The following is a 21,084-nucleotide window of genomic DNA, read 5'->3' as shown; positions in this document are numbered from 1 at the left end:
AATTTGTCAGCATTAAACAAGAAAAACAGGAAATACTAAGGTGATCGCCGGCCACTAGCCCTAAGCTTCACTAAAAGACCCAGAATTTAGGTAAAGTTGAGACCGCGGCAGGAGTGAAACCACTCCTTTGATATCAAGCGGGTAGGATGTTACTGACTCACTGTCATCCTGCACACGGAGAATATCTCTGCTTCCTCTGTCTTTTGCCATCTTCTGTACTTAAGACACACTTAGGCTTCTTAAAAGGCCTCCTCACTACTCTCATCAGTTTGGCACCTTAGGAGCTCTCTTAAGGCCTAAGGTACTTTGCGGACAACTTTCATCTTACCAAGGGAAAATTCTAAAAATGGCTAAGAGTTAGAGGAATTCTAAGATTTTTCTTAGAATAATGTCAGTCTGTTATTTTTAGCCATAGGCTGCTTCGTGGATACAGGCCCAGGCGGGCTGCCATGTTCCTTTTACTAAGGAGTGGCTTCCATCTGGCCACTCTACCATACATGCCTGACTGGTTCATTGCCACTGAGAGTTTTGTCCTTCTGGAAGGTTCTTCTACCCACAGAGATTCAATGGAGCTCTGACAAAGTGACCATCAGGTTCTTGGTCACCTCCCTGACTGAGGCCCTTCTCCCTGATCACTGAGTTTAGACAGGTGGCCAACTCTAGGAAGAGTCCTGGTGGATCTGAACCGCTTCCATTTACAGAAGATGGTCACTATGCTCATTGGGACCTTCAAAGCTGCAGAAAAGTTTCTGTACCCTTCACCAGATTTGTGCCTTGAGACAATCCTGTCTGAGGTCTACAGTCAATTCCTTTGACTTTATGCTTGGTTTGTGCTCTCACATGCACTAACTGTGGGACCTTATATGTAGACAGGTGTGTGCCTTTCCAAATTATGTCCAATCAACTGAATTTACCCCAGGTGGACTCCAATTAAACTGTCAAAACATCTCAAGGATGATCAATGAAAACAATGCACCCGAGCTCACTTTTGAGCTTCGTGGCAAAGGCTGATAATTATGTACATGTGATTGCTTATAAAAAAAAATTGGAAAAACCTTAATGTTTTTTCACATTGTCATTATGAGGTATTGCGTGTAGAATTTTGAGAGGAAAATGAATTTCATCCATTTTGGAATGAGGCGGTAACATAAAATGTGGAAAAAGTGAAGTGCTGTGACTAATTTCCGGATGCACTGTACATAGTACAAGTAATAAACACCACGACAGATTATGATTGGCCCTCCCAAAACACACTTGTTCACCATTTCAACATATTCACTGTATGTAAATTTTATTTATGCAGCACCTTTCACAGCTGTGACAAGTACTTCACAAAGCAAACAGGTAAAATACATAAAATGTAAATGTTAAAAAAAAAAAAAAAACCTTGTCAAACTAAAAGCCTGTTTAAAAAGTAAATTTTTCATTTGCTCTTAAATTACATCAACAGCATTAGACGGCAAAGGGAAAGCTGCAGAGCGTTCCACAGCCTCAGTGCTACTGCTTCAAAGAAGTGATCACCTCATGTCTTGAAATGTGGTTTTGGGATCCCAAGTGGGCCAGGGGTGCAAAAAGTCCACCAAAATAAGATTTCAAGCTGCAAAAAAAAAATTTTCTCCCTTATTTGTTTCAGTGTCACTGAGGCTGTTTCCTGACAAGTCACTCAAGTCAACTTGACTGACAGGTTGATGTCACTGTTTATCAGCAGCAGATGAAATCATCCTAATTTCCCCATGTTTACGACTCCAGTTTCAAGGGCATATGGCACCAAAATTAAAGCACAATACCTCAATATTTCCATAACTCTATTTTGATTAGTCAGTTCATTTACCAGAGATGTGCAGTTTAAACCTGAGGTTTCATTATAGACTCCTTCAGTGCATCACTATCTGTGGCGATCCCATTACAAAAACAGAAACATTTTGGACTTTCACTTAACTCCATATCTGGGCTCTGTGCTAAGAGACACGCCCACTGAACTGGTAGAGGGGGTGTGGCAAGCAGCAGCTCCTTTTCATTAAAAAAAAAAAAAAAAGTTCATTTGAGAACTGGCTCCTCAAAAAATGTGCATGACGACTTATGTGTATTACACACTACTATCTTAATAAATGCAATGTTACAAAATGTGATCAGAAAAAAATGATTTTGCCTCGTTTAAGCCTGTGGATAGAGTATTTAGCAACTCAAGTCTGCTGAAACATTTGCCTTAAAATGTCTGAAGTCTAAGTGCATTAAGCTGAGATTTATCTTCACAAAGATGGAATCTGGAGGTGGTGTTTGTGAAACCATCAGCCCTGATCCTGGAGATCACCAGCCCCGCAGGTTCTCCGTGTGAACTTGCTGCAACCACAGCTGTTTGGTCACATCTGCCATTTCCTGGTTCTTGCTTGGCTGAGCACTCCTGAGTTTGGCTGGCAGTGCAGCAGGAAGAGTTGTAAAGGACAGATGATCTCCAAGAGCAGGATTGGTGACCTCTGCTGTAAAGCAAATTTATTTTTAATGAGTGAACATCTCGACTGTTTAGGAAAAGAGAATTTATTTATTTAATTCTACATGTGTTAAATTTCATGCCAAGAAAATTAAAGTGCAATTTATTTTCAATCAACTATTTTGTGTGATTTTAATTTGTCAGTAATTTAACAACTTCAGTGTTGGTTCCATCATGGGCTAAAACAGGATTCATTGCAGTCAGCTCTTCACGTCCTGCAGTGAAGATGTGCTCATCAGTAGAAAAGAACTGATGTAAGGCAGAAGCTGCCAGTTGTCTGTGGCGATGTGGAAGTGCACAGCTTCCTCCTCAGACCTGATCTTCAGCAGAACATGAGAATGTGGCGGAAGGAAGAGAAGCACTTTATATTCTCCCTCAGTCGTGTCTGATAGGAGGTAGGGAGTAAAGTGTTTCTCCACCAGGACGCTTGGAGATGCATTCTTCAGCTGCCAACAGAACAGACTGGTAGTGCAATCAGAGGGATCTTCTCTCTCACCGCTGGAGCAGATTTCTTCCCATAATTCCTCAAACAAGCTCAATTTGTCACGCTGTCCCCAGGCGGGTGGGGCAGGCAGAGGCATGAAGATTTGATGAAAAGCCACATGGACATCTGGGAGGTTGGTGTGCCAGGAGAGGCCGTCTTGGCTGGTGAAGATGGCGCTGACGTGGAGGATGTTGGGGAATGGTTGCTTTGGTGTGAGTCTTAGCGTCACCATGGGTGGTGCGCTCTCCCTGAACAGACATGGCACAGTGATATCATTCAGTTCCTTAAAGTGGCTGTTCTTGAGGCTGAAGTGCAGCCGGATGCTGAAGACCTGATCAAAGCCGGGGTCATGAACCTTTGCATGTATGAGCTGGTAGTCTAGGTTTATTTCTGAGGCAAAGTCGGGATTCTCAAACTGAGCTCTGTAAGCCTCCAAAGCTGTGCTCGCATTCGTTTCGCCTGCACTGATCGCCGTCTCATTTATCTTAGTGCCTGTGTCAAGCTTCCCTTCTAGGTCGTCGTCCTTGTCTGGTTTTGGTTTGGAAATATGCCACTCAACCAGCTTAAAAACTGGCCGATCAGTCTGTTGGACAGTTAGAGCACTAGACAAGCCATCACTCTCTGCCACAATGGCCGACAGTGTGCGCTTTTTGACAAGTTGACCTTCCACTGCACCTTGTGCCAACACTTCAGCCAGCTTCTCTGGGGACAGAGTGGTGAGGAGCGTGTAATATAGGCGGGAGTGATCTTGGATGTCTATGTCTCCGTAGTGGCAGGTGAGATGCTGCAGGATGTCAGCCAGGGGGATGAAGATTGAGTCCAGACTGGGGTGTATGAGAAGTTTCCGGCAAACCCCCAGCATGCCGTTCCCTAGATGCCAGTCTCCGTTCACGCACAGTGAGGATGAAGATGGCGTGATGATGCCGGACAGAAACCTGAGGGTGGTGTGCTGGGGGATTTCCACTTCTGTCGCAACTCGACCCAACACCTTCAGGTGCCAGTTGAGGTCTTGCAAAGTGACATGGGTAAGTGGAGCCTCAGTGATGGTTCTCTGCAAACCTTTGAGGAGATCCACAGCCCAGCTGGACTCACAGATCTTGTCCTGGACCTGGTCTGACAGGTTGATGAGGTGCGGGGCCAGCAGGGGTTGTCCGAGGTAGAGCCGACACAGCTTCTGGGTCAGGCTGTGGCAGTAGCTCCCCATGTGGCCAAAGTGCAAAAGAAAGATGAAGACCGATCTAAAGAAGGTGACTACCATTTCCCAGCTACCCCGTTTTTCCACGATGTGGAGCAGAGAGGTGAGGTGCTCGTAGAGGTAAACCAGCCCCCTGCCCTCCTCCTCCCCCTCCTCCAGGGAGACCAGTGACAACAGGTTGAATCGGGCTAGCATGGTGGCGTGGTCACTGAAGACAGTGGGCGCAAGGACTGCCGCTAGCTGAGGAGTCAGGAGTACAGGGAGGGTCTCATCACCATCGCTAAAGTCGATTGGCCGGTTCTCAGGAAAGTGCAAGATACAATGCATGTAGAACAGCTTCTCGGGTGAACTGAGCAGAGCATGCTGGGAAAGCATGACCAGCCGTTTGAGGATGAATGCTTCTTCTTCAGCACTGAACAAACTGTCTGTGAATGCCGACTTCATCATCAGAATTACGTGAAAGAGACAAACCTGAAAGGAAACAAAAATATTCTACAATTCAGACATTCTGCATTATGGTATGCACAGGTTTGCTTCTAAAGCCCCATTCACACCGGGCCGGTGTAGAGTTACATTGTGCTGCGGATCTAGTACGCAGGAATGGCTGTGTAAGTTGCACGCAGGGGGGAAGCCTGGCCCGCCTGTTCTTCCGTGGTTTTGAAGCTTCACTGCCAGCAAAGTCCAGCAGAGTCCAGCGGGATGAATAAAATCTAGCAATGCAGGTACGTATGTACTGATTTAAAAAAATGTCATTTGCGTCATTCTTGGCACATTCTTGACATTCTTATTCTGTGACTTAAGGCATCTGAATAGGTTTCTTAATAGTGCGTGTTGGTGCGTGATATTCATGATTTTCCTGGAGCATGTTTTTGGCTATCAAAAAAATCTTCCACGAATGTCACACCACCCTCATTTCGCCTCATGTTGTGGAGGTTGCAACTAAGTGTGTTGCTCCGTCTTGATTAGTGGTGATCCTTAATAGAGCGTGACAGCGTTTTTCTCTGACGTGCGCACAATTAAACCCTCCTGCATCGCATTCAATTTCATTGCTGCAGTATGCCGAAGAAAGACAGTGACGCCAAGTCGGCCAAATGTCTCATTCCAATGCTCATCAACGCGCTCCTGCAGGTGTTCCACCTGCTGCATGTGCCTGATGTTTGGGAAAACGAGTGAGACGAGAGCTGCGTGAAGCCACACATCTGGCTCTCCCCGTCTCGTCTTCCTGTCTGCGCCACTCTATGGCACAGAACCCAACTAAGTATGCAATCACAAAGTTCTTCTGCTGTGGATTTTTAGGAGCAAACTGGAGCGATCTGTATTGCTCAGCAACTGATGGTAGGATGAATGTGTGTGTGTGTGTGTGGAGACAATTCGCCTTATTCACAACGTGACCGAACGTAACGATGCACTGTTATGCGCAACAATGCGGAACCTTATTCTTGACCGTGCATAATGGTTCTTGATAATTCTCCAGCAGCACGTGCCATTAATTGTAACGTGTAGTAACAGGTTGCAGCAGTTCCTGGGGACACCTGACACCTCTGCCCCTAATCATCACATTCGTGATCAGCAGCCAAGAATGTATACTTCGTGGCATTCATGACTTGCCATTGTTATGTGTAAACGCAGCATAAAAGGATTTTTTGCCAAACTGGCGTAGGGTTGTGTACAATTGTGGAGGCATGGTGTACAGTACTACGGTGTTGTGTAGGCTTGTGTAGAGCACTGCGTCCAGTGCTCTACGCTGAAAGTCCGTGAAAAAATAAATCGTTTAATTTTTTTTGCATCCATTTCACAGACCCCTTTGCTTCTCTCAATGTATTGCCAGGTAGGGCTGCATAAGCTCGGCGTAGTCGGTATGCCGCATTACGCAACTATGTTGGCCCGGTGTGAAAGGGGTTAAAGGCACATTGTCATAAAACAACACTCCCAAATCCATGGTTTGACTGTGCACCACATGGCTTGTACAACACACTGTGCACATCCATGGTTTCACTGTAATGCACCACAGTCCAGTCACCACCAATTCAAAATTTGCGTATAAGCTAGTTTATTAACTTCATCTATAAAAGGTCAGCTACAGTCCCGGTCAGAATTATGAGAATTCCTATATTTTAAGTACAGAAATAAAAAACCTCAAATATAAATGAACCTATTTTGTAGATTCATTTTTTTCTCCATTTCCACACCTATTAAACAATAACGTGTTCAGATGGTAAAATTTAAAAAATAAGGTGTAAAATCAACTCATGTGGCCTGAATTGTTTTACGTACTATATGATTATTTTAATAAAAAGCAAGAAACTCCCATGGATCACATATCTGGTTAAAGCTTGGAATGGGGGAGCACTGCACATGCCATGTTTTAAAATTGCTTCCAGACAAAATATGTATTGACTTAAAGTGTAGGTGGCACATAATGCCATGTTTTCATGAATATTTAAGACTAAAATTAAACAACAGTTTGAATTTTTTTCCTTTCCTGGTGCACAGTTCTAGAAGAGAGAAATATTCAGATTTTGAACTGTGCGCCACTAAAAACCAGGAATTTCCCGGCGAGTGCTGACATTGGAGAAGAAGGAGGACGTAGCGTCAGCTCTGGAACCATTATTTTAGTAGTCCTATTAATTTATGGATTTTTACAGGCTAGTGACAGCCCCGTTTCCACCAAGTGGTTCAGGTCGGAGCTGCACCGTGTTTTCGGTGTCAGAATGGTTAATTCTCACCGGCAGAATGGCACGTGGAACACTTATATTGACGATCGCATATGCACAGCTTCTCCACTCAACACGGACACAAAACTGAGTATTTTCAGATTATTTTATCTGAAATAATCTGGATCATGGGATAACGTCGTCGCGTGCAGACTGAGACATTATGAGTACATGAGACTCTGCGACTCTTTTAACTTGTAGTGCAAAGCGGATTGTTAACAACAGAGAATCAATCAGCCGCAATAACGGATGGCTCCAAAGTGCTGACACCAAAGTGCCTTGTAACAAATGGACTTTTCTTCAGCCAAGACAGAAGGAATTAAATTATTTTCAGATGTCGTTTTGTAAAGGTGGATAAGTTTAAAGATGATCTCACTGAAATGGACAGGTAAGACTATTATGTACTTCTTGTGTGAATGGTCTTAATATTTAATAATGTGTTACGCTACTAACGTATGGTATACCAACTCTACGCAAGAAGGAAACATTTATTTAAAAAATAGCTGATATTGTCAGTCCCTCTTGACATTTTTCAGATTTGAAATTGTTTCTAAGGGAAAAAAAAAAATTCACACTTCCTCATCACTTTTTTCTGATGTCACAGACAGTAAAGCTATTTTTTAATCAGTTAATTATGACCAGAGCTGGCAAAAAAAGTTTAGCACCTCCACCCATGCCGAAATCACCCGCATTATTTATTTTTTTATAATCACCATTCTGTTCTGAATTCTGCCAATATTGTCACTGTTGTCAGACTGAAGGTTTTCCTCCAAAGTTTACTGTCATCTAAATAAGGCTCAAAACCAACAACAACAACAATAAAAAACAGCTCAACCCCCGCCATGTTTACAATTGATTTGGGCTTGAATCAGCAGGTGGCGTTCTGGTGCTGACGTAGTAACAATACGGCTGAAGGCTGAACGGGGCTGAAATAGAGCGCAGGCTTCAGACGGCTGTAGTTTATCCTTCACCTGCATACTTATCGACTTTTATTCTTCAGAATATTTTTTAAAATATCAACATTTTGTCATTTTTAGTGATTATTTGTGCACATTTTTTTGGTGTCACCTACACTTTACACTATGTTTTAAAGATATTTGCTAAAGTTACCTAAACCTGTAATGGCACCACCAGCCTTTCTGGTTTCACATGGTTTTATTGGATTAAGATCATTAACGGATTAGGAGAAATCTAACAGGTTTCTCATGCATGTACAATGTTAATACAGGTCATTTTTCTTATTTTATGTCTGCTCGTCAAAAAGTGTCTTTTCATTTGTCAAAATCATCTTGTCTGGTCACATGGCACTAGTAGATATGTGCGCATCAGCTCTGATCATCATCCGAGCTACTGCTAAAAAATAAATCCACTTGCACTAAAGGTTGTCTCTGATTTAGATATCTGGGTATTTCCATGCTGAATAGGAAAATTAGGCCAGATGGTTTTTTTTTGTTGTTTTTTTGTTTGTTTTTTTACAGTGTTTCCTTTGCATTTTCAGTTTTCTAGATATAATGTAACTTTCATAAAATAATTTCAGGGGAAAAAAAGCACTTTGTTGTAACATGAGATACTGTAATTAGAAGAAATTAAAGACTAATTAATTTTTGTTCATGTCATTTCACACCTTGTGTCAACTGGCGCATGCAAGAAAGGGTGTCTAAAAATGTATATGTGAGGGAGGTACAGCAGATAAGAGAATATTTAAAGCGGAATCCTTCAAATGGTGATACAAGCATTAAATTCGGCACAAATACTCAGACATTCCTCTTTTGAAAAGAAAAAAAAAATGATTGGCCACTTGATGTTTCAATTGGCGTTCAGATAGGGGTCAATTGAAAACTATACCACATTATTTGCCTGATCCTAAAGATTCCAAAAGGTATAGTTTGGACTATCTGTGACTGAATTCCATGGGGTTATGGGATAAAAACAGCAAGAATGGTGACAAATGTCAGTTTCAGTTGTACAGGAGTCAAAAGCTGAAGTTGCTCCAACGTTGGTAAAGAGTGATGCAAAAATAGTTTGGACCATGTATCATGCTTAGTTATCATGTTATGGGGTAACATATGTCACGTCATAGAATCCAATGGACGTCGACATTGTTTTACCTTTACTTTGGAGACCAAACATTCAACACAGTCAAAACTATTCCATTTATTAATCCTATTAGCTCAACCAATAATTTGCATCACTTTGTCCGCTATACAAACTGAAATTGACCTTTGTGATCATTCTTGCAGTTTTTACCCCATATCTCCATAACATTCAGTCATAGATAGTCCAAACTATACCTTTTTGGAATCTTTAGGATCAGACAAATAATGTAATGTAGTTGTCAATTTGATTGGAGCATTTTTAAATTTTGACCCCTATGTAATTCTTCAACTGACCCCTTCCGGGCTTCCTATTGAAAATTCAAGTGGCCAGTTAGTTTTTTTCAAAACATTAATGTCTGAGGTGTATTTTTGCCAAATTTGGTGCTTGTATCACCATTTGGAGGATTGTTTCAGTTATCTGCTGCACTAAGTGAGCTGCTTTGTTTGAAATGACCAAATCATTAATGTGCAAACCATTCAGAGTTTCAGCTGAGGGGAAACCGTGGAAGAGCTCTCACACTCTTTAACATGTTTCTGTATTTACATATCACAGCACGTTGCTCTTAAAAAGATTACCACCTGATAAAACCATGTGTCCATACAGCATTTTTGGTTCCCCTACCTGTTGGAAAAGCACTGAGGTGGACATGGGGCCTACGTCTGATGAAACAAGTACTACAAAGAGCACTCTAGTATCACAACACTTACTTGAAACAATCAAATTATAACTGTTCACGCAAACAAAATATACTTTTTCGTGTTTGACAACAACGCAAACCTCCGTGGTGCCGAGCAGACGCAGGAGCTGAGTTCGGAATATGGCTGGAGGAACTGCAGGCACCATGACAACCACCTCGATCAGTCTGTGTAAGAGTGCAGCCTGGCACAGAGGTGTGAGGAGGTACGACTCCTCCAAGAGGGAGGACAGAACAGATCGCAGCTCCTTACAGTCTGGCCCAGTATTTAGGACTGGCACTGTGCCCATGGGGCTAACGACGATGGATGAGAGCAGAGCAGAGTCCTTGTTGTTCATCAGGCCCAGGTCGTGCTCCGCTTCCCAAGCAAACAATGAATTTCCCCCCAGAAGAGCTTTCAGATGCTCAGTACCAGCTCCGTTCTCCTGCGTGAGCAGATACACAGTATTTCTTAACACCAGAGTTTGGAGTCCTGTGTAGGCCTGGTGGAGCCTGGAGATTTCTTGCTGTCTAAGTCCACTCAACAGCTCGAGGCGCTGGGCGAGGAGGCCGGGGCAGCAGGCTTCCAGCTCCCTGAGGCAATCGCAAGCTGTGGCCCGCACTGCGCGCAGAGCACCGTCACCGTGGAGATCACTGGTGTCTTGGACTATCTGCAGAAGCATCTCTAAAAAATCCTGAGCTGCACGGGAGAAGTTGTTCACACAGGAAGTGCAGATGAGCACAGTGGTGAGAGCCAGCTGGAGGTGACATCGAAACTGTGTGGCCTTGGGAGGACACTGGGCAAAGACAGACATGAGCTCCAGGGCCGTCTCCTCAGCCACAGAGTCAGAGGGACACAGCAGTGCTGGATACTCACACAGTGGGGACAGCAGCAGAACCTGAGAAAGATGAAGGCAATGACCACAGGGCAGACCACAAAAACACCAAAACCACTTCTCTTTCAGTTCACATGAGCTAAAGGTAAAGACAGTAAAAGTAACTGACATTCTGCACTTGGAGCTCAGAACTATTTGTGTCAACTCCAATGTGGGCAGCTGTTCAAACAGCACCAAACCAAACAAGAGTCATCAGGAGATGATGTATCCTCCCGGTGTTGCAGACCGAACAGTCCCCACAAAACTTGGTCTGCCCTGTCTTCACTGCACATGCGTCATTAGCCGCGGTTCACAATTTATCACCTCATTTCTGCTTCAAACTACACTCCAGTCATCATCTGTCTCAGCGACAGATTATCTGAAGCATTTTGTATAATAATTGTTTCCACATAAATTCAGCATTATTTCATCATAAAAGACAGAGGAAGTGATCAGAGCTCCACTGATACATGAGATCCTAGCTGATGCGTTCACTGGGTGCCGGTGTTCTGTCGAGATGAGGTGCGTCGTCGACCTTTTTGTGCGTGGCACCTCATCTCGACAGATAAGACTGTCGAGTGGAGGTGCTTCATCAAGATGAGGTTCCTCGCGTAACTGCATATGTGTGCACTGAAGAAATTACTTGACGAAGTTCGCTTATTTTGATGGACAAGTAAATGTCGAAATTGCTCATCCGAACGTAGTAATGTATAAAATCTACAACCCCTGGCAATAATGATGGAATCACCGGCCTCGGAGGATGTTCATTCAGTTGTTTAATTTTGTAGAAAAAAGCAGAACACAGACATGACACAAAACTAAAGTCATTTCAAATGGCAACTTTCTGGCTTTAAGAAACACGATAAGAAATCAGAAAAAAAAATTGTGGCAGTCAGTAACGGTTACTTTTTTAGACCAAGCAGAGGGAAAAAAATCACAGTGATCACACCTTGGAGAGCTGTTGCACCAAGTGGACTGACATGAATCATGGCTCCAACACGAGAGATGTCAATTGAAACAAAGGAGAGGATTATCAAACTCTTAAAAGAGGGTAAATCATCACGCAATGTTGCAAAAGATGTTGGTTGTTCACAGTCAGCTGTGTCTAAACTCTGGACCAAATACAAACAACATGGGAAGGTTGTTAAAGGCAAACATACTGGTAGACCAAAGAAGACATCATTGGGCTGCATGTCAGGTAAAGGCACTGGGGAGATGGCTGTCATTACATCATCAATAAATGCACAAGTTTACGTTGATATTTTGGACACTTTTCTTATCCCATTAATTGAAAGGATGTTTGGGGATGATGAAATCATTTTTCAAGATGATAATGCATCTTGCCATAGAGCAAAAACTGTGAAAACATTCCTTGCAAAAAGACACATAGGGTCAATGTCATGGTCTGCAAATAGTCCAGATCTCAATCCAACTGAAAATCTTTGGTGGAAGTTGAAGAAAATGGTCCATGACAAGGCTCCAACCTGCAAAGCTGATCTGGCAACAGCAATCAGAGAAAGTTGGAGCCAGATTGATGAAGAATACTGTTTGTCACTCATTAAGTCTATGCCTCAGAGACTGCAAGCTGTTATAAAAGCCAGAGGTGGGGCAACAAAATACTAGTGATGTGTTGGAACGTTCTTTTGTTTTTCATGATTCCATAATTTTTTCCTCAGAACTGAGTGATTCTATATTTTTTCCCTCTGCTTGGTCTAAAAAAGTAACCGTTACTGACTGCCACAATTTTTTTTCCTGATTTCTTATAGTGTTTCTTAAAGCCAGAAAGTTGCCATTTGAAATGACTTTAGTTTTGTGTCATGTCTGTGATCTGCTTTTTTTCTACTAAATTAAACAACTGAATGAACATCCTCCGAGGCCGGTGATTCCATACTTTTTGCCAGGGGTTGTACTCACTATAAAACGATAAGTATTTTTAACCTGGAGTTATCTTATTTCGACAGGCAAAATATACATATACATACATTTATGCTCCTAACGTAAAATACAGAAAATGTTTTACTTAGTTGGCTATAAATACACTGAATACAATTAATAAAAAAAAAACTTTGGAAAAAAAAAAAATGGGCATGCGCAGTTGCACGTCGAGCGAGTTACATCATCTCCCGATGTGCAGTTGCGCGAGGCACCTCATCTTGACGTTCACCTCATCTCGACAGGACACCGGTCATTTCAAAGCGTCACCGAGTATTGTCTCATTTCTGCTTAAAACTGACTTTAGAATGATTTAAGAGGTTTTACCTTGTCATCTGATAGTTAATCACATTAATCCATCTATATTTTGATCATTTGTAATGATTTTTTGTACCTTGACACTGTTGCTGGCTCTGATTATATATATTTTTATTATTTTTAATGATGTTTGTACCTTGACACTGTTGCAGGCTCTGATTATATATATATTTTTTATTATGTTTAATGATTTTTGTACCTTGATGCTGTTGCTGGCTCTGATTTTTTATATATATATATATATATATATATATATATATATATATATATATATATATTATTATTATTATTATTAATTTAATGATTTTTGGACCTTGACGCTGTTGCTGGCTCTGATTACATATATTTTTATTATTTTAATGATTTTTGTACCTTGACGCTGTTGCTGGCTCTAATTACATATATATATTTTTATTATTTTAATGATTTTTGTACCTTGACGCTGTTGCTGGCTCTAATTACATATATATATTTTTATTATTTTAATGATTTTTGTACCTTGACGCTGTTGTTGGCTCTAATTACATATATATATTTTTATTATTTTAATGATTTTTGTACCTTGACGCTGTTGCTGGCTCTGATTACATATATATATTTTTATTATTTTAATGATTTTTGTACCTTGACGCTGTTGCTGGCTCTGATTACATATATTTTTTTATTATTTTAATGATTTTTGTACCTTGACGCTGTTGCTGGCTCTAATTACATATATATATTTTTATTATTTTAATGATTTTTGTACCTTGACGCTGTTGTTGGCTCTGATTACATATATATATTTTTTTATGTACATGTCGCCCATTGAGCATGTTTGGGATGCTGGACCGGCATATACGACAGCGTGTACCAGTTCCTGCCAATATCCAGCAACTTCGCACAGCCATTGAAGAGGAGTGGACCAACATTCCACAGGCCACAACTGACAACCTGATCAACTCTATGCGAAGGAGATGTGTTGCACTGCATGAGGCAAATGGTGGTCACACCAGATACTGACTGGTATCCCCCCCATTAAAACAAAACTGCACCTTTCATAGTGGCCTTTTATTGTGGACAGTCTAAGGCACACCTGTGCACTAATCATGGTGTCTAATCAGCATCTTGATATGGCATACCTGTGAGGTGGGATGGATTATCTCAGCAAAGGAGAAGTGCTTACTATCACAGAGTTAGACTGGTTTGTGAAGAATATTTGAGGGAAATGGTGATATTGTGTATGTGGAAAAAGTTTTAGATCTTTGAGTTCATCTCATACAAAATGGGAGCAAAACCAAAAGTGTTGCGTTTATATTTTTGTTGAGTGTAGATATATTTTTATTATTTTAATGATTTATGTACGTTGACGCTGTTGCTGGCTCTGATTACATATATATTTTTTATTATTTTAATGATTTTCATACCTTGACGCTGTTGCTGGCTCTGATTACATATATATTTTTTATTATTTTAATGATTTTCGTACCTTGACGCTGTTGCTGGCTCTGATTACATATATTTTTTTTTCATTATTTTAATGATTTTCGTACCTTGACGCTGTTGCTGGCTCTGATTACATATATTTTTTTATTATTTTAATGATTTTCGTACCTTGACGCTGTTGCTGGCTCTGATTACATATATTTTTTTATTATTTTAATGATTTTCGTACCTTGACGCTGTTGCTGGCTCTGATTACATATATTTTTTTATTATTTTAATGATTTTCGTACCTTGACGCTGTTGCTGGCTCTGATTACATATATTTTTTATTATTTTAATGATTTTCGTACCTTGACGCTGCTGCTGGCTCTGATTAAATATTTTTTTTTTGATTATTTTAATGATTTTTGTACCTTGACGCTGTTGCTGGCTCTGATTAAATATTTCTTTTGATTATTTTAATGATTTTCGTACCTTGACGCTGTTGCTGGCTCTGATTACATATATTTTTTTATTATTTTAATGATTTTCGTACCTTGACGCTGTTGCTGGCTCTGATTAAATATTTTTTTTATTATTTTAATGATTTTCGTACCTTGACGCCGTTGCTGGCTCTGATTACATATATATTTTTTTTTTATTATTTTAATGATTTTCGTACCTTGACGCCGTTGCTGGCTCTGATTACATATATATATTTTTTTATTATTTTAATGATTTTCGTACCTTGACGCCGTTGCTGGCTCTGATTACATATATATATTTTTTTATTATTTTAATGATTTTCGTACCTTGACGCCGTTGCTGGCTCTGATTACATATATTTTTTATTATTTTAATGATTTTCGTACCTTGACGCTGTTGCTGGCTCTGATTAAATATTTGTTTTGATTATTTTAATGATTTTCATACCTTGACGCTGTTGCTGGCTCTGATTACATATATTTTTTTATTATTTTAATGATTTTCGTACCTTGACGCTCTTGCTGGCTCTGATTAATATTTTTTTTGATTATTTTAATTATTTTCGTACCTTGACGCTGTTGCTGGCTCTGATTACATATATTTTTTTTATTATTTTAATGATTTTCATACCTTGACGCTGTTGCTGGCTCTGATTACATATATTTTTTTATTATTTTAATTATTTTCGTACCTTGACGCTGTTGCTGGCTCTGATTACATATATTTTTTTATTATTTTAATGATTTTCGTACCTTGACGCTGTTGCTGGCTCTGATTACATATATTTTTTTTATTATTTTAATGATTTTCGTACCTTGACGCTGTTGCTGGCTCTGATTACATATATTTTTTATTATTTTAATGATTTTCGTACCTTGACGCTGTTGCTGGCTCTGATTAAATATTTGTTTTGATTATTTTAATGATTTTCGTACCTTGACGCTGTTGCTGGCTCTGATTACATATATTTTTTTATTATTTTAATGATTTTCGTACCTTGACGCTGTTGCTGGCTCTGATTACATATATTTTTTTTATTATTTTAATGATTTTCGTACCTTGACGCTGTTGCTGGCTCTGATTACATATATATATTTTTTTTATTATTTTAATGATTTTCGTACCTTGACGCTGTTGCTGGCTCTGATTACATATATTTTTTTTTAATTATTTTAATGATTTTCGTACCTTGACGCTGTTGCTGGCTCTGATTACATATATTTTTTTGATTATTTTAATGATTTTCGTACCTTGACGCTGTTGCTGGCTCTGATTACATATATTTTTTTGATTATTTTAATGATTTTCGTACCTTGACGCTGTTGCTGGCTCTGATTACATATATTTTTTATTATTTTAATGATTTTCGTACCTTGACGCTGTTGCTGGCTCTGATTACATATATTTTTTTATTATTTTAATTATTTTCGTACCTTGACGCTGTTGCTGGCTCTGATTACATATATTTTTTTATTATTTTAATTATTTTCGTACCTTGACGCTGTTGCTGGCTCTGATTACATATTTTTTTTTTAAATTATTTTAATGATTTTCGTACCTTGACGCTGTTGCTGGCTCTGATTACATATATTTTTTTTTAATTATTTTAATGATTTTCGTACCTTGACGCTGTTGCTGGCTCTGATTACATATATTTTTTTTTTATTATTTTAATGATTTTCGTACCTTGACGCTGTTGCTGGCTCTGATTACATATATTTTTTTTATTATTTTAATGATTTTCGTACCTTGACGCTGTTGCTGGCTCTGATTACATATATTTTTTTTATTATTTTAATGATTTTCGTACCTTGACGCTGTTGCTGGCTCTGATTACATATATTTTTTATTATTTTAATGATTTTCGTACCTTGACGCTGTTGCTGGCTCTGATTACATATATTTTTTTATTATTTTAATTATTTTCGTACCTTGACGCTGTTGCTGGCTCTGATTACATATATTTTTTTGATTATTTTAATGATTTTCGTACCTTGACGCTGCTGCTGGCTCTGATTAAATATTTTTTTTTTGATTATTTTAATGATTTTTGTACCTTGACGCTGTTGCTGGCTCTGATTAAATATTTCTTTTGATTATTTTAATGATTTTCGTACCTTGACGCTGTTGCTGGCTCTGATTACATATATTTTTTTATTATTTTAATGATTTTCGTACCTTGACGCTGTTGCTGGCTCTGATTAAATATTTCTTTTGATTATTTTAATGATTTTCGTACCTTGACGCTGTTGCTGGCTCTGATTACATATATTTTTTTGATTATTTTAATGATTTTCGTACCTTGACGCTGTTGCTGGCTCTGATTACATATATTTTTTTGATTATTTTAATTATTTTCGTACCTTGACGCTGTTGCTGGCTCTGATTACATATATTTTTTTGATCATTTTAATGATTTTCGTACCTTGACGCTGTTGCTGGCTCTGATTACCTATATTTTTTTGATTATTTTAATGATTTTCGTACCTTGACGCTGTTACTGGCTCTGATTATATATTTTTTTTGATTATTTTAATGATTTTCGTACCTTGACGCTGTTGCTGGCTCTGATTACATATATTTTTTTGATTATTTTAATGATTTTCGTACCTTGACGCTGTTGCTGGCTCTGATTATATATTTTTTTGATTATTTTAATGATTTTCGTACCTTGACGCTGTTACTGGCTCTGATTATATATTTTTTTGATCATTTTAATGATTTTCGTACCTTGACGCTGTTGCTGGCTCTGATTACATATATTTTTTTGATTATTTTAATGATTTTCGTACCTTGACGCTGTTGCTGGCTCTGATTACATATATTTTTTTGATTATTTTAATTATTTTCGTACCTTGACGCTGTTACTGGCTCTGATTATATATTTTTTGATCATTTTAATGATTTTCGTACCTTGACGCGGTTGCTGGCGCTGATTACATATATTTTTTTGATTATTTTAATGATTTTCGTACCTTGACGCTGTTGCTGGCTCTGATTACATATATTTTTTTGATTATTTTAATTATTTTCGTACCTTGACGCTGTTGCTGGCTCTGATTACATATATTTTTTTGATTATTTTAATTATTTTCGTACCTTGACGCTGTTGCTGGCTCTGATTACATATATTTTTTTATTATTTTAATGATTTTCGTACCTTGACGCTGTTGCTGGCTCTGATTACATATATTTTTATTATTTTAATGATTTTCGTACCTTGACGCTGTTGCTGGCTCTGATTACATATATTTTTTTATTATTTTAATTATTTTCGTACCTTGACGCTGTTGCTGGCTCTGATTACATATATTTTTTTGATTATTTTAATGATTTTCGTACCTTGACGCTGCTGCTGGCTCTGATTAAATATTTTTTTTTTGATTATTTTAATGATTTTTGTACCTTGACGCTGTTGCTGGCTCTGATTAAATATTTCTTTTGATTATTTAATGATTTTCGTACCTTGACGCTGTTGCTGGCTCTGATTACATATATTTTTTATTATTTTAATGATTTTCGTACCTTGACGCTGTTGCTGGCTCTGATTAAATATTTCTTTTGATTATTTTAATGATTTTCGTACCTTGACGCTGTTGCTGGCTCTGATTACATATATTTTTTTGATTATTTTAATGATTTTCGTACCTTGACGCTGTTGCTGGCTCTGATTACATATATTTTTTTGATTATTTTAATTATTTTCGTACCTTGACGCTGTTGCTGGCTCTGATTACATATATTTTTTTGATCATTTTAATGATTTTCGTACCTTGACGCTGTTGCTGGCTCTGATTACATATATTTTTTTGATTATTTTAATGATTTTCGTACCTTGACGCTGTTACTGGCTCTGATTATATATTTTTTTGATTATTTTAATGATTTTCGTACCTTGACGCTGTTGCTGGCTCTGATTACATATATTTTTTTGATTATTTTAATGATTTTCGTACCTTGACGCTGTTGCTGGCTCTGATTATATATTTTTTTGATTATTTTAATGATTTTCGTACCTTGACGCTGTTACTGGCTCTGATTATATATTTTTTTGATCATTTTAATGATTTTCGTACCTTGACGCTGTTGCTGGCTCTGATTACATATATTTTTTTGATTATTTTAATGATTTTCGTACCTTGACGCTGTTGCTGGCTCTGATTACATATATTTTTTTGATTATTTTAATTATTTTCGTACCTTGACGCTGTTACTGGCTCTGATTATATATTTTTTTGATCATTTTAATGATTTTCGTACCTTGACGCTGTTGCTGGCGCTGATTACATATATTTTTTTGATTATTTTAATGATTTTCGTACCTTGACGCTGTTGCTGGCTCTGATTACATATATTTTTTTGATTATTTTAATTATTTTCGTACCTTGACGCTGTTGCTGGCTCTGATTACATATATTTTTTTGATTATTTTAATTATTTTCGTACCTTGACGCTGTTGCTGGCTCTGATTACATATATTTTTTTGATTATTTTAATGATTTTCGTACCTTGACGCTGTTGCTGGCTCTGATTACATATATTTTTTTGATTATTTTAATGATTTTCGTACCTTGACGCTGTTGCTGGCTCTGATTATATATTTTTTTTGATTATTTTAATGATTTTCGTACCTTGACGCTGTTACTGGCTCTGATTATATATTTTTTTGATCATTTTAATGATTTTCGTACCTTGACGCTGTTGCTGGCTCTGATTACATATATTTTTTTGATTATTTTAATGATTTTCGTACCTTGACGCTGTTGCTGGCTCTGATTACATATATTTTTTTGATTATTTTAATTATTTCGTACCTTGACGCTGTTGCTGGCTCTGATTACATATATTTTTTTGATTATTTTAATTATTTTCGTACCTTGACGCTGTTGCTGGCTCTGTCGTCTCGCAGCTCCCGCAGCAGCTCTGAGAGGAAAACCTCCGGCTGAGTCTCGCAAAGAAAATCCGACGGGCTGCGGAGGAAAGCAGACACTCTCTCCGACCACTTCACCTCCATTACTACTCAAACCCCAAACAAATTATCAGCTCGTTGACGCTTTATACGTGACACGAATTTCTTCAACTGATTTTTTTTTTTCTTTTGTTTTTCAGTTCACAACACAAACACAATCTTCCACTAACTTCCGTGTTATCACGTGTTTCTTTATCCCTGAAAGGACATCACTGCCCCCTGCTGCTACGGAGTGTGAATGCGAGATTTATCAGAACAATAAAGTGCAGGATTTGATTTGCAGACGTGTGAAAATCCCAGCATTCTATTTATCTTTGGAGAAAATTCATAAATATGTGACTTCAAGTACACTTCGTAGTGGGCAACTCTGACCTCAGGAATAGCAGTTCTACAGTCCGGTGCATAAATTTTGAGACAGTGGTCATTTTTTTTGTGAGTGTAATTTTGCTTCTTTTTTTATGTGCATCCTCATTGGTCTGGGTCCAGATCAAAAACTACTGTACTTATATTTGTCAGTTATGGACTTGGATTATACTGGAGAGGTGAATATTTATTTTGAAAGCAGTTTTAGATTTCTTGAAAGCTTTGTCAAAATGCAAGAAAGGGTCATTTCATTGTTTTATCCACGTTTGGACTGCACTGGATCCTGATCAAGTATTACTACACTAGAGTTGTTAAATCTGGAGTATAGTATTACTAGAGTCACTAAAGATTATTAAAAACACAGTTTTATATGTGAAAATGAAAGTAAGTGTCATTTCACTGTTGTTGTTCTGTTTTTACGTCTGGACCACTCTAGACTTGGTCCAGATCCAAATGTACCGTACCTCGTTGTGACATTGGGACTTGAATATACTAAAGAAGCTAAGGTTTCCTTCAAACACAGCTTTAAGTTTGTGAAAGCTTTATTTTATTTGTGAAAATGCAAGAAAGGGACATGTCATTGTTTTTTGTTACTATGTGTAGATAAAATCAATAGTCAATAAAATCAGTAGTGAATAAAATCACCATCTTTAAATTGGGCAAAAAATTTCTACACAGTCAACTTTCTCAAAGAAACACCCTTATTGTCCCCCGTCAGCCCAACGGAAATGCTTTCTGTCTCTCAGCCCAAAATTCTGTATTCCCTATAACGTTTCATAGGTCATAGGTCAAGTTCAATGATAAGTGACCTTGACCAAATATTGAAGGTCACAGAGCCCAATCCCATGTTTGAGGTGATGAAGACTGTACTCTCAATATCTTTCCAAGGATTTTAAGACAGGTTCATCAAATTTACAGTTAACATGCATCTCTTCAAGGCTTAAGCCAGCTTTAATGACAACTGACATAATTTTTTAGGGTCATACAGCCAAAAATGTCCACAACACTGTATTCCCAATGACTTTTCAAAGAAGTAACACAGGTTTACCAAATTGTGAGCAAGGACACATCTCTTGAAGGCCAAGG

General features: G+C 38.3%; 1 protein-coding gene and 1 long non-coding RNA gene across 2 annotated transcripts; both read right to left on the bottom strand.

The window, feature by feature from the left end:
* Positions 1–2,190: 2,190 nt before the first annotated feature.
* LOC117507509 (AP-5 complex subunit beta-1-like) lies at positions 2,191–19,814 on the bottom strand. The gene is made up of 3 exons (XM_034167377.1): positions 19,543–19,814; positions 9,756–10,550; positions 2,191–4,638 (listed from the first exon to the last, which is right to left on the bottom strand). Exons 1-3 carry the CDS (start codon positions 19,678–19,680, stop codon positions 2,689–2,691), a joined length of 2,883 nt encoding a protein of 960 aa, XP_034023268.1. The 5' UTR covers positions 19,681–19,814; the 3' UTR covers positions 2,191–2,688.
* Positions 17,668–18,240, bottom strand: LOC117507511. Its single transcript, XR_004559733.1, has 2 exons — positions 18,132–18,240; positions 17,668–17,765 (listed from the first exon to the last, which is right to left on the bottom strand). It is a non-coding gene; the product is annotated as an uncharacterized LOC117507511 (long non-coding RNA).
* Positions 19,815–21,084: the final 1,270 nt, after the last annotated feature.

Source organism: Thalassophryne amazonica, chromosome 3 (assembly GCF_902500255.1).
Source record: "Thalassophryne amazonica chromosome 3, fThaAma1.1, whole genome shotgun sequence".
Taxonomy (NCBI): Eukaryota; Metazoa; Chordata; class Actinopteri; order Batrachoidiformes; family Batrachoididae; genus Thalassophryne; species Thalassophryne amazonica.
Note: the sequence above shows the minus strand (reverse complement) of the source record. Positions and strands in the feature narration are given on the sequence as shown.